The sequence below is a fragment of the Schistocerca cancellata genome, chromosome 3 (assembly GCF_023864275.1).
Source record: "Schistocerca cancellata isolate TAMUIC-IGC-003103 chromosome 3, iqSchCanc2.1, whole genome shotgun sequence".
Lineage (NCBI taxonomy): Eukaryota > Metazoa > Arthropoda > Insecta > Orthoptera > Acrididae > Schistocerca > Schistocerca cancellata.
This window is the reverse complement of record NC_064628.1, coordinates 870084927-870099807: the sequence shown is the minus strand read 5'-3', so window position 1 is coordinate 870099807 and position 14881 is coordinate 870084927. Positions and strand designations below refer to the sequence as shown.

At 36.9% G+C, this 14881-nt stretch overlaps 1 protein-coding gene across 2 annotated transcripts in view; it reads left to right on the top strand.

Annotated features, from left to right (window-relative positions):
* LOC126177128 (ATP synthase subunit C lysine N-methyltransferase) overlaps window positions 1–13968 on the top strand; it is an 81122-nt gene extending 67154 nt beyond the window's left edge. For both annotated transcript variants that reach the window (XM_049924397.1, XM_049924396.1), the window contains one exon: window positions 13675–13968. In XM_049924397.1, coding sequence (XP_049780354.1) covers window positions 13675–13824 — 150 coding nt within the window. In that variant the 3' untranslated portion in view covers window positions 13825–13968. The remainder of the gene's footprint in view (window positions 1–13674) is intronic.
* The last annotated feature ends 913 nt before the right edge of the window (window positions 13969–14881 follow it).

Below are 14881 nucleotides of genomic sequence, written 5' to 3'. Positions count from 1 at the left end.
GAATGCTGATCCAAGATGATAGCCTTCCTTTAGTGGACAAAATAAAAATCACCAATGTGAAGGATGTTGTTTATTGGGCTGGTGAGGCATGGCAGAATATTTCAGAAAATACTCTGACAAAATCGTGGAGAACACTGTGGACATCTCTTGAATTTCAGGACAACCTAGTTGAAAATGAAGAGGAAAATCTACTACAAACGATACAGACAATCCGTGGATGTGAAGAAGCTAGTGAAGGAGACAAAGATGAATGGATGAGTGGATGGGGCATGTGTGGAGAACCATACAGACACTGATTTAGTTGCTGCTGTGGCTCAAGACCAGGAAAGAAGTGGACTGCTGTGACGGAAGTGACAATGCCTGAAAGGAGAGCTGGTGCCACACAGTGACACAGCAGAAGCCCTTGACCTCGCCCTACGTTATTTGGAGCAACAGCCCACTGCTGCACCTGTTGATTTGATGTTTATGAGACTATGGCGCAACTATGTGTCATATAACAGACTGTCTTCATTATGCCAAAAAACAATGACTTAAGTTTTTGTCATCTAAAAAGTAGGGCTAAAATATCTGCCATATTTTAGTAGGTTTGACAGCTTTTCTTTCATTGTTATGCATTCTTTAAACCTAATGTTTTCTTCCCATTTTTTCTAATACTTGTTTACTGCACTATACTGTGTAAATTAAAATAGTGTGTATGGACAACAGTTTACCGCACAATTTTCCATACTTAGACTAACATTTTTCATGTTCAGATTAACCAAAGGTTCAGATTACTGGGGTTTGGATTAGTGGGACTCTGGTGTAGTAGAGAAATGAGGAAACTGTACCCACTGTGCACAAACAAGAAGCAAACTATATTATTCCTTGTGCTGTATCATGACAAATGAGATTCTGTGCACTGTTGTGTCTCGTGGTCAAACCTACAAGTATCACACATATTGCCTTAGTATACCGCACCTTATGCCCAGACAGATTACAGAATTAACGCCTCACTGGTCACATTATGACTTCCCTACAATTGCCATTACACTGAGAGAGAACCACAGGCTCCTGTGGTGTAACAAGGTAACTTCCAAATTCCTATGGGTGTCCCTATGACTGACATGTCTGCAAACAATAGACCAATAAAAGACAGTCTTTCATTGTACCATGCAATGGCTGACCACAACCTGTAGCAGTCAAGCTTGAGGATGAGCTGGACACATGACGTCGGCTGCTGAGGCTGTAGACCAGTGGATATGGTAACAGGAGTAGATAACAGGTGTAGACATCTCTATAGATGGCGGCCACCCCCGGCACCCGGTATAGAAGGCCGGAGCTCACACATAATGGCTGACCGCAACCTGTAGCAGTCAAGCTTGAGGATGAACTGGACACATGACATCGGCTATTGAGGGTGTAGACATGTGGATATGGTAACAGGTGTAGATGTCTCTACAGGTGGTGGCTATTCCTGGTACTAAAATAAAGCTCCCGACATGAAGTATAGAAGGCCGGAGATGTGGCCTCTGTGATTTCCAGCATGGCACAGAGCAGCACGCGGCGGTGAGGATCTGTCAAATGCTTAGATGCACCAGTAAGGAATTGTTAACAGAATATGTATTTGAGTAGAAGAATGGACCAAAGCAGAAACAGGAGTAGGAGCAGCCATAGCAGCAGGAAGTCAAGAAGAAAAGGGAATTTGGGCTCTTTTAGTTATAGCTGCCAAAACAATTAATATAGTAATAAGCTTTATTTCAAAAGAATTAGAAATAAAATCATAATAATAAATGTAATTTCAACCACCAAAATTTAATATTCAAGCAATAGAAATTAAAATAGCAACAAGTAACTATAAGCTGAAATTCAAATGTTGCCATGTAAAAAATCCCATTGAAGATAGCACAAAAATTTGTGAAACATGTTTGGGTAAAGAAAACAAATGAATAGTATCTTGCATAAGGTGGAATATCTCTCCAGTATTTTTCAGCAAGCATTGAAAGAAAGAAGAGCATCAACACCCAAAAGATGGTTATGATTTTAGACTGCTTTCCTTAGTCCAGTGAACAGTTTTGGCAAATCTTATTTGAGAGTATTACATGTGATGTTGAAAACATGCTGTCCGAACAGGCCTTGAAGGCCCAATGGTACCAACCGGCCGCCCTGTCATCCTCAGCCCTTAGGCATCAGCGGATGCGGTTACGGATGGGTGTGTGGTCGGTGCCACTCCTTTTCAATCAAATAGCTCCTCAGTTGGCCTCACAATGGCTGGATGCACCCCGATTGCCAACAGCATTCGGCAGACCTGCAAGGTGATCCATCCAAGTGCTAGGCAAGTCCAACAGTGCTTAACCTTGATGATCTAATGGGAACTGGTGTTACCACTGCGGAAAGGCCATTGAAAAGCAGTACACAATTGTCTGTGTCAACAGTAGAGTTCACTGCTGTTACTGTTCATGACTGCTTGTGGAAAATGAAGCATTAATCATCACAGGAACATATAGACATGCATTTATAATGTTTGATGCATAGGATATAGTGTCTAGAAAGCTTAAAGTTTTGCAAGAGACACCAGCTTTATAAAAGAAATTTACCATTGTGGACAGAAACATACCCAGAGAGGTGGTAGCCAAGAAAGAATTATTCATCCACTAAAAGCACCCATCTGCTCACATACAAAAATATGGTGTGGAGAGTAGTGGCAGGGTAACAGCTATAGCCCTGTTGTGAACAACAATGTGCGCAAGCAATGGGGCTAAATGATATTGAGGCCAAAGATCCTTTCTTTTTCCCCAGTGGATTATCCAGTATAGTAATGCAGTGTCTAACTTTCTACAGTTTATATTGTTCACTGGTGAAGCCCTTTTCAACTAAAGAGTGAAAACCCATTTTCACTATAGCTGACATATTTGTCTTGTGAGAAACAGTGAGTGTTGATATTTAAGTTAATTCTCATTTTTGTCCTGTCTCAGTTGCACATGTTGCACTGTCTCAGTTGCATGTTTCGATCGTTCATGATCATCTTCAGATGTAAAACAATGTCAAACTAAATATGTACCATCTAATATTTTGCAATAAGTAAAAAAAGAATTGCAAATAAATGTAGAATTTACCTAAGTAGTTGCATCAGCAATCTGTCTTGTCTACTCAGAACTGCATATTAGAGTACTGTGTTTTGTAGCTGTTGGCAATTTTTTAAATAGGTATATGTTGGAGGTAGGGGACGGGAGGGGAAATGGAGTGAGGCTTATTGGGGGAGGGTAAAGGAGGCAGGGAGAGGATGGTGATATCTTGCTAGAATTATGGAACATATAATTACGTAAAAATACTAATAATGTAGAGCAGTGCATATGTAAGAAGTAAACAGCATAAAATAGTAAAATTATAAAATGGATTGTTGGGAATTGAGAGTGGGGACAGAAGGCAAGGGAGGGGGGAGGGAGGGATACAGGCAGGGATGATATGGATTTAACAAGAAAAATTGCAAAAAGTCAGTTATGTAAAAAGCTTTCTGTTAAAATTCCAGAATATATGTGTAAGGGGACAAAAACTAGATTATAAAATAGCAAAAACTGGATAGTGCAGTAAACTATTAAAATTGAGGAACTTTGAAAGTATCAAACCATAAGGTATTACTCTGGGAGTATAAAAATAAAATAGCATAAATTTTTTTCATTAAAATACTAAAAGTATAAACAAGAAAAACATAACAATTGTAAAATTACAGAAGTGGAATTATGTAGAGGACCTAAACCTGTGTGAAGTGTCATTAAGTTAATTTTTTTGAAAACACTAAAAGCATAAAGCTGTAAAAAGTATAAAACAATAAATTATAAAAGTGAGACTATCTGCAGCAACTAACGTTACAGGGAACATGGTGTGACAGTTATAGTTAATTGCATTTGCATTTGTACCCACAGGGACCACAATACATGGGAATAAAATTTATGATAAATTAAAAGGGAACAAGTTAATGCAGATGAATTTAAATCCACTTCAAGGAGAGCAGTATGATGTGTGGACACTGAAATTTTATTACTCAGTGGATGAATTCATGTAGAAGAACCGGAAATTTGAGCTTGAAACAACACATTATATATTCAAGAAAGATCATTTTAATGTTATTATTTGTTTTAGTACTGTTATGTATTAATGTAAAAATCATTGTAACTGTATTATAAATTTTTGATATGTCTCCTGTACACACACGAATGTGTTACAAATGTACATCACGAGATGAATGAACTACAATTCATAAAATCATTCTGCCAATTTAATGTCATGCCAGGTTTTTGCATACAATGTGTAAAAATCTCATTTCTTCCAACATTGTCAGGAGTTGTCCCGTAGGTTTATTGTGCAGCTCTTCCAAATATGTATCAATAGTTCCAACAGCATGCTTCGATGTTAAAACATGCTCACCAAATATTGTTTTATTACTGTGAATTGAAGCATGTTCTTTGAAAAAACATATATCAGATGTCCTGTCTATTTGACATACATAATCTTTTGGACAGTTTTCACACTTTAGTTTACATACACCTGCTGCTGTGAATTTCGAGGCTTTTCTGGTCACATGGTGCCTCATTCAGAAGTGAATAATCTCATTAGTCTTAAACTCTATATGCAAATTGGCATTGCAAAATTGTCTAGCAGTGATTTCTGAAACCTGTTTTTTTATATCTCATGGGCACACACACAAATTTCCTGTATTTCTGTTCACCTATTACCATGCTGAGATTGATTTTGCGCTGTTGTCTTTTAATTCTCTGTACTAACTTAGTTACTGTTGAGAATGGATAACCATTGCTTACTGCAACTTGCTTTATAATGGTGATTTTTTTATTTCTTTTGTGCTCAGTTAATGGCAGTTTTAATAACCTAGTAATCATGGATCAAAAATATGCTACCTTGATTCTTTCAGGATGCCAAGACTTAGAATCATTAATAATATCCACACAGGTAATTTTTCTTTATAATGCTAAAATGGTGTTTACCCGCCTCTCTTGTAATTGTAATGTTGATTTAGTTGATGACTCCTTTATTTCATGCTCAACTGTAAATCTAATTTTTGGTTGAATAGCACTCATTCTTTCCACTATGTCAATAATGTCAAAGAAGTAGAAGTAGAAGTTTATTGTCTTGTAATATACAATTTCAAGCCATTGACTTAAAGTACAGGAGACTCATCAAAACACAAAAACTGGTTTACAATTTTCCTTATAATACCAGTAATATAATATACAGTACTGAATAATTACTTAAGCAATTAATAATTTTTCTTCGAAAGTAACAGACTTTTAAGATTAACAGTCTTAAGTACTTGCTCTCTCCTGCTCAAATTTTCAGGTTGTCATTTATGAATTCTTCTACTGAATAGTAACATTTCTGTACTTGTTTCTCATACCAGGATTTTTTTCAGTGTTTCAAAATTTATACTGAGCAATTCTCTTCCTTTCACTTTGTTATAAATTTTCATACCCATATAATGTGGAGTTTGAGCATAAAGTTTCAAAAGGTGGTTGGGCAGCATAAAATTATGTTGATTTCTGGTGCTGTAATCATGCTGAAAATGATTTGCTACAAATAATTCAGCGTTACTGTGTACAAAGATAATCCACTCACATATGTATAGTGAGGGAACATTTAATATACTTAGATTTTTTTAGTAGTGGGCAACATGATTTTCTTCACCCTACGTTGTGCATATTTCTAATGATGGTTTTCTGAAGTTTTAGTATTTGACACACATGGTTTGAGTTACCCCAAAATACAATTCCATACCTTATTATTGACTCAAAGTAGCTATGATATACTACTTTTCTTATGCCCGTACTGGTAGCATTGTACAATATTCTCATTGTAAATGCTAGGCTATTTAATTTATTTGCAAGGTACTGTATATGTGATCCCTGTGATAGATTTTTATCTAGTTGCATTCCTAGGAATTCACACAGCTAGCCTCTTCCAAATCCTGGTTTCTGTATCTTTCATTTTAAATATGATTTCATTTTGCTTGTTTTGTTTTAAACTACATTAACTAAGTCTTTTCCATGTATAATTTTAACCCATTTAAATCAACACAGGTATATAATTTTTCTAAAGTATTTAATACAGTTTGTGGAATTTGATCAGTACTGTTACTTTCAATGATTAAAGATGTGTCATCTGCAAATAAAACTGAGTGACACCTGGTATTAAGTGGCAGGTCATTTATGTAAAACAAAAACAGGATGGACCTAAGACAGAACCTTGGGGTACATGTGAAATGGATTTCCATTTTGAAGTATAAGTTCCTCTCTCTGATGTTATAACCACTCTTTGTCTTTGGTTGGTTAGATATGACTCAAACCATTCTAATACTGTGCCCCTAATTTCATACTTTTCCAGTTTACAGAGTAGCAAGGAGCGATTCACACTATCAGAGGTCTTTAAAGCTTACAAAAAAGTCACATGGCATGCAGTAATAGTAGAGAACCTTTCAGGCTACTGTGGGGTTGTTAGTAAAAAGTTGGCTTCCAAAATGATTAAGGAGAACCTCAGTCATAAATATGGCTAGGGAGTTTTCATGGCTAGCTCGTCAGGATGATGCTATTTCTTATCATTAAACATGAAATGATTATAACATAACAACAGTTCTAGAAGTTTCATTAATTCAACTATTTCTCCTACAGCCATTTTTTTGTGTTTTACAAGGTTGTTCATAATTATCTTTAATGTCTCATGGACAGGCACATTAGTATACAAATTCACCATATCTAGGAGTGCAGGCATGTAATAAACTAGTATGACTGCTCATAAAATGTATATAGTGTTTTCATCCTTCATTGCATTTATTGGGGCATTAGGACTCTTTATCATGTTGGAAATAACCATCATGGACTTGTTCTTTTTATGAACCTTTGCCTCTGTGGGTGTGTCTGGCATTTGTGAGTTCATACTATATATCACTTTTTTCCCTGTCAGAAAACAGAAAATCAGAGTTTTGAATTTTGCATTTTAGTTGAGCATGGAACTTTTTGTATGGTCTCTAGATACTTCATTAATCTCATTTTCAAAAAAAAGAAGTTTGGTTTTATTTACATAATCTTCGGCACTCATAAGGATGATAGTGCTGCCTTTATCCACTGTTTTTAATTTCTTATTTAAGTTATCTACTTTCATTATCATGCTTGCTTTCTGATTATAAACACCATTTTTAATGCATTGGTGACTTTGATGACTAGGTCATACTGTTTATGAATGAGAAGCTTTGCTACATCACTAGCAAATTTGACCTCTGTTATAATTCTCTTTATGTATTTCTATCTTTATGCTGGTTTTGGATTATAGTTTAAACCTTTTCATAGAAGAGATATCACTTCAACTGCATGAGGAATATCTGTAAGATTTACAAGCTTGTCAAAGAACTTATGTTTTTTTAGGCACAGTATTATTTTCACGTTTACTTACACCTGTCATATATAGTATTTCTTAAGATGTCTCACAATTATTTTTCATCTTTCGGTGTCCACTCTGTCATCAGTAAATGTACTTGTGCTGTCAACCTTTAGAGGAGATTATGTTTTAGTTACCATTAAGTGTAATAAGCATAACTCTTCATTTAATATGTTCTTGTTCTTGTAGGCCTCCCTGATTTCTGCTTTTTCTCTCTTCTTCTTTCTTTGGCAATAATTGCTTTTTTATTCCTGTTTGTAGAGTTTGCATAGCTTGGAATTACATTCTGATGTAAGCATTGCTTGTTAAGTTTAATTTTACAACAGTATTTCATTAATTTTAGTTTCAAGTTCAGTAAAGTAAAACAGTCTCTCACCATCTGACTAGGCACCATTTTCATTGTGGCTGATATACTCATCTTGTGACAAACAGCAACTGTATTAATATTTAAGATAATTCTCATTTAGTGTTATTAATTAGAATACATTTTTCGAACATTCATGATCATCTTCAGATCCAAAACAAAGTAAAACTAAAATGTATCATCTAATATTTTGCAATAAATAGAAAAAAGAATTGTGCATAAATGCAGAATTTACTTAAGTAGTTGCATCAGCAACCCATCTTGTCTACTCAGAACCACGTATCAGAATACTGCATTTTGCAACTGCAAATTTCACTCTGATAAAGGTATTAACAAGGTGAATAGAGATCCCACAAAAAAATTCTATGCACAATTAAATGCAAAATTCAGAACTCTGATTTTTTGTTTTCTGACAGGGAAGCAAAGCAATATACAGGGTGAGTCACATAACATTACCGCTGGACATATTTCGTAAACCACATCAAATACTGACGAATCAATTCCACAGACCAAACGTGAGGAGAGGGGCTAGTGTAATTTGTTAATACAAACCATAAAAAAATGCACGGAAGTATGTTTTTTAACACAAACCTACGTTTTTTTAAATGGAACCCCATTAGTTTTGTTAGCACATCTGAACATATAAACAAATACGTAATCAGTGCCATTTGTTGCATTGTAAAATGTTAATTACATCTGGAGATATTGTAACCTAAAGTTGACGCTTGAGTACCACTCCTCCGCTGTTCGATCATGTGTATCGGAGAGCATCGAATTACGTAGGGATCCAAAGGGAACAGTGATGGACCTTAGGTACAGAAGAGACTGGAACAGCACATTACGTCCACATGCTAACACCTTTTTATTGGTCTTTTTCACTGACACACATGTACATTACCATGAGGGGTGCGGTACACATACACACGTGGTTTCCGTTTTCAATTACGGAGTGGAATAGAGTGTGTCCCGACATGTCAGGCCAATAGATGTTCAATGTGGTGGCCATCATTTGCTGAACACAATTGCAATCTCTGGCGTAATGAATGTCGTACACGCCGCAGGCTACCACAATACGTTGTTTCATATCCTCTGGGGTTGTAGGCACATCACGGTACACATTCTATTTTAACGTACCCCACAGAAAGAAGTCCAGATGTGTAAGATCAGGAAAATGGGCTGGCCAATTTATGCGTCCTCCATGTCCTATAACGTCCGTCGAACATCCCATCAAGGTTGGTTGATTGGTTGGTTTGGGGAAGGAGACCAGACAGCGTGGTCATCGGTCTCATCGGATTAGGGAAGGATTGGGAAGGAAGTCGGCCGTGCCCTTTCAGAGGAACCATCCCAGCATTTGCCTGGAGTGATTTAGGGAAATCACGGAAAACCTAAATCAGGATGGCCGGACGCGGGATTGAACCGTCGTCCTCCCGAATGCGAGTCCAGTGTCTAACCACTGCGCCACCCCGCTCGGTCATCCCATCAAGGGTCAGCCTAGTGTTAATTGCAGAATGTGCAGGTGCACCATCATGCTGATACCACATACGTCGACGCGTTTCCAGTGGGACATTTTCAAGCAGCGTTGGCAGATCATTCTGTAGAAACGCGATGTATGTTGCAGCTGTTTGGGCCTCTTCAATGAAGTGAGGACCAATGAGGTGGTCGCCAATGATTCCGCACCATACATTTACAGTCCACGGTCGCTGTCGCTCTACCTGTCTGAGCCATCGAGGATTGTCCACGGGCCAGTAATGCATGTTCCATAGATTCACTGCCCCGTGGTTTGCGAAACCCGCTTTATCGGTAAACAGGTAGAACTGCAACGCATTCTCTGTTAATGCCCATTGACAGAACTGCACTCGATGATTAAAGTCATCACCATGTAATTGCTGATGTAGCGACACATGACACGGATGAAAGCGGTGACGATGCAGTATGCGCATGACACTACTTTGACTCAGTCCACCGGCTCTCGCAATGTCCCGTGTACTCGTGTGTGTTCATGGCAACAGCAGCTAACACACCAACTGCACCCGCTTCTCCTGTGACGGGCCTGTTACGGACCCGTTTGTGTGCTATGACCATACCTGTTGCATACAGTTGGCGGTAGATGTTTTGCAATGCTCTCTGTCCGGGTACCGTTCTGCATACACCCTGCAGGCTTCAGCTGCATTTCGTTGACACTCGCCATAGATGAGTATCATCTCCGCCTTTTCAGAGTTCGAATACACCATGGTCACAGTTCCTACAACACTACACTATAACAGACGTCTGGTAACACGGTGTACTACAGTTGGTCTGTGTGCGGAGACGAATGCAGAATAACAATAGCAGCAAGCGCTACTTGCGGACACTGCGACAGCTAGACCAAACCACAACAGTGCACTACAGCCACACTCGTAAACAAAGGTCGTCATCGTAAACATGTCCCTGCAGATGCTGCTCGCCGACCGTGGCCCGTGTTTGTTACAATACGCAACTGAACGTCGGAGGTTTCAAGCGTCAACTTTAGGTTACAATATCTCCGGATGTAATTAACATTTTACAATGCAACAAACGGCACTGATTACGTATTTGTTTATAAGTTCAGATGTGCTAACAAAACTAACGTGGTTCCATTTAAAAAAACGTAGGTCTGTGTTAAAAAACATACTTCCGTGCATTTTTGTATGGTTTGTATTAAACAATTACACTAGCCCCTCTCCTCACGTTCGGTCTGTGGAATCGGTTCGTCAGTATTTGATGTGGTTTACGAAATATATTCAGCGGTAACGTTAGGTGACTCACCCTGTATAGTCATGAAACCGCAAACAAGAGAACAGACACACATGCACAGGCAGAGACAGAATCCTACTGCCCCAATAAATGCATGCTAGCACATAGGTTGAAACCAATAGACATATCTTATGGGCAATATACTTTAAAAAATATGCACTAGTTTGCAGACAATGTTAAGGATACAGTCATACTAGCTAATTCCTTCTTTGCTTTGATAGATGTAGTGAGTTTAAATACTAACGTGACTGTCCATTAGACGTTAGAGATAACTGAGAATAACCTTACAAAACAAAACAAAAATGACTATAGGAGAATTAGTTGTATTAATGAAGTTTCTAGAATTGATGTTATATCTATTTCATGGTTAATTGTAAGATATATCACCACAGTAGCCTGCAAGTTTCTCTACTATTATTGCATGGCTGAGGTTCTCCTTAATCATTTAGGAAATAAGTTTTTCACTAACAACCATGCAGCAGCCCACAAGTTCTCTACTGCCACCACTATGTAGATGATGACATTTTTTTAGTTAAAGGAAATCAAAGTGACATTAATGGCATAGCAAAGAGGATGAGTGCTAGCACGAAATAAAGGAGCCGTCAACTATCTCAACATTACAATTACAAGAGAGATTACCAAAAAATCTCGAAAAGTGCTTGACTGATTTCCTTCATATCTTTACATGATACTCTAATAAACATTGGTTGGATATAGGGTATACATTTTTTTAAGCAACAATGTACCGATTGTTTTGTAAAACCAACTGCAAATAGGAAAATTCTGTGCTGTGCCGTGAAAATGTGAGGTTTTGTTTTCGTTGTGTGGTCAGTTTTACAGGAAATGAGCATTTATGGCTTGTCGGCTTATTATTAGGCTACTATTACAATCTGAATCATCTGGAACTTATACCCTACCCATTTGCAGATTAAAACTGTGCAAAATACTGCCACTGAAACTATTATCCTCACAGATCCAATAGCTGGAGAGGTCTCTCTAATATCCTGTACACCAGTAACCCCAGCCAGTTTATCATTTCATTGTAGGCAAGTTCAATTCCCAATGAAGGTTTTGTTTGCAATAATAATAAACAAGGGTTATGGTCAGAGAGAGTGGTAGGGGGACAGAGAGGGGAGGCTAAGAAGTTTAGGATTTATATGCAATTCCCATACGAATTTAGCAATAGCAAAGCATTGCCAGGTTTTTGTAGTACTTAATAAATTACTCATTCACACTATTTTAAATGTTACCTTAGATTTTTTAAAGAAATAGTAAAAAATCAGTCAATTTAAAAATTAACATGCAAATAGCTTCAAAGGAGATAAAGTATCATTTTAATCTATACAGAAAAATGCTAATTACATATGCATTTTATTATAACACTGTTAGTCTGTATTTCTGGGCAGTCACTATGCTTATCATAGCATTTATTTTATAACTGCCCATGTGAAAAAGTATTCAATGCAAAACCTGTGCAGTTATGATATGGTAAGGAGCTGAATGAGAAATGTTTACCAACCAAGAATCCGAAGAGTGTGTGGGGGGGAAGGAGGGGGGGGTTATATCAGTGCTGTAAGCTGATTGCTTGGTACTCTGAACTCACCACCTTATAGCCGTGATGTAGCACCTAGTTATTTACATGTCTGCACACCATTGGCTATCAGGAAATATAGGTATTCAGCACACAAGATAAACTGGGTTACTTATTCTGGACTCATCACGAATTGCAAAACAGAACCAAAGTTCCTTTTCAATATCATGGCTGCTCCTTGAGTTCCTGTAGATTCCCATACTGGCACTGATTTGAACACTTCTTTTTCGTGTAATTTATAGTCACACCACAGAAGCTACTGAATGAGTTGGGGATAGCTGGTAGTCTCATAACTAATAGCATATTTAGCAGTGTAAACACTGATATTGTTATTGCATGTTTTGTAATATTTTGAACGTTTTGAGATTTATTTTGTAAATGTAAATCTTGTATGCCATTGTTGGCTACCTCATATCATGCAGTTTTGCTTTATTCATACTTTTTGGGCCTCTTTCCATTGTGAAATTTGTGGGTTGTTTCTTAAGTATCATGGTTTCATATAGAGCAGGCACAGGTAACCTTTAGTGACCTGCCAGCCTGACTCACATAGTTCCTTAAGCTCACAGTCCACTTCATCATATGACGCAACAGCATAGAGTCAAAATTATAGCGTCTCCGACATTAATGTTTATGGGGTAATGTATCGATATAAGTGGTACACCTTTCCCAACACACCACGCCAAGAAATTATGCCTCAAAACTTACGTTTTTGAAAATGCATTCACCCCACCTTCATCTGCATCTACTTAAGTGTTGTGAACATTGTTTCTTTACTTGGGACATTTTAAAAAAGCTGCCTTAAAAACTTCCTTTGCAAAATTTTAAAATGCTGTTAGCAAACACACGTATATAAATGTAACATCTGAAGATGGGATGCCAGGCATCTTGAAATGTAATCATGGAAAAATAAACACCTATAAAACATGAACACACACACACACACACACACACACACACACACACACACACACACACACACAAACACGCAAATTTCTTATGCGGACTGGATAGAAACCAATCATGGGCTAATTGAAGATGAGTTACATGAATAAGGGTGAGGTTGAAACATGGCATCAGAAAATACTCTATTCCTATTTCATAGCACCAAGTGTATCACTGACCTTATAGTTATATCTGACGTAAGGTACTCCTTCTAGTGTCACAAGCTCTCACTCTCAGAAACTGCAGAGAGATTTGGAACTCAGTACGCAAGATAACAATTATAAGAAAATTATACTACCACCTCTTCAGTGATTAATGTACCAATAGTTGTGTTGAAAATTTCTTTTCTCCACAAGATTCAAACCAGCGAGTTCCATACAAGCATTATGACAGTAGCATTCATTATTAGCCTCAGGTTAAGGTATGTTGTCTAAATCTGGAATGAAATAATTCATTTATCATTCAAACAATGGAAAATCCAGGATGTAATGTAACAATATTGAATGTAACAGTTTATCTTTCTCTAGAGAAAGAAATAATATGTGATGTAGATGAATAGAATGATATTGAAATTACTTTTCTTTTGCAGATGCCAGAACTGGAGGCCAAAATTAAAGCGGAAGTTTCAAAAGATACTCATATTATAGCCTGCCGCTTTCCTTTTCCATCTTGGACTCCAAGTGTAATTGTAGGCAGTGGAATAGATAAAGTTTGGTTGTATGAGTCAGAAAAAATATAGCAGTTTTGCATCATCACTCTGAGTATGTAATTGTGGAAATACTGTTACAATGGTTTCATGTGTATGTGAGAAAGTAATTTTTACTTGCTGATTTTAAAGATGCTTCATTTAAAAGGTTTTAATATCAATAAAATTTTACTGAAACATATGGTTTATGTTAAAATTTTCATTCTTTAAGTATCATTTTATCATATAACATAATCACAGTGAGCTCCTTGTTGTGAGATGAGGGAACTGTGAGGTAAAAGACAGTCATATTTGACATAAATTGCATGTAATACAGTTTTTAACAAGAAGGCACTAACATAATTTAAAATAACTCCACTCTTTTCTTGGGAATTTTGCTTAGATGTTATCATATCATTATATAAACATAAAGAAGTTGCTATTATTTGACTATTTTATTAAAGACTTCTGTTGTTATTCATATATCTTAAACCGTTTTTCGATATGAATATAATAGAGGGAAACAATCCAACTCCTTCCCTCTTTCCTGATGAAGCAACTGTTTGTTGCAAAAGCTTGAATTTTGTGTGTATGTTTGTGTTTGTTTGTATGTATGTTTGTGTTTGTTTGTGTGTCTATCGACCTGCCAGCGCTTTTGTTTTTAGATATATTTAAACCATTTTTCTCCACATAAGGGGATAAATACTTCAGAGAATTAAATAATGTTCAACAGAACTAAATTTAATGATCTGACACCAAGAAATAATAATATTTGAAATAATAACAGAAATAATAAAACATCTCTTTGAAGGCCATCAATACTAAAGGGATTCAACTAGGAATAAATCCAAACAAGATCACTGTCAACTGTTTAGTCTTAGCAGATGACATGGCATTGATTACATATTCACTAGATAATGCCCAAGAACAAGTAAGAGAACTGCAAAACCAAGCAGCCAAAGCAGGACTAAAAATATCCTTTGAAAAAACACAGTTCATGACAAACATCTGTGATGCCTCTCAAAATATTGCAGTTGACAACAATACAATACACAAAACAGATTCCTTTAAATACCTAGGAGAGTGGATTACATACAATGCAAAAGAAAGG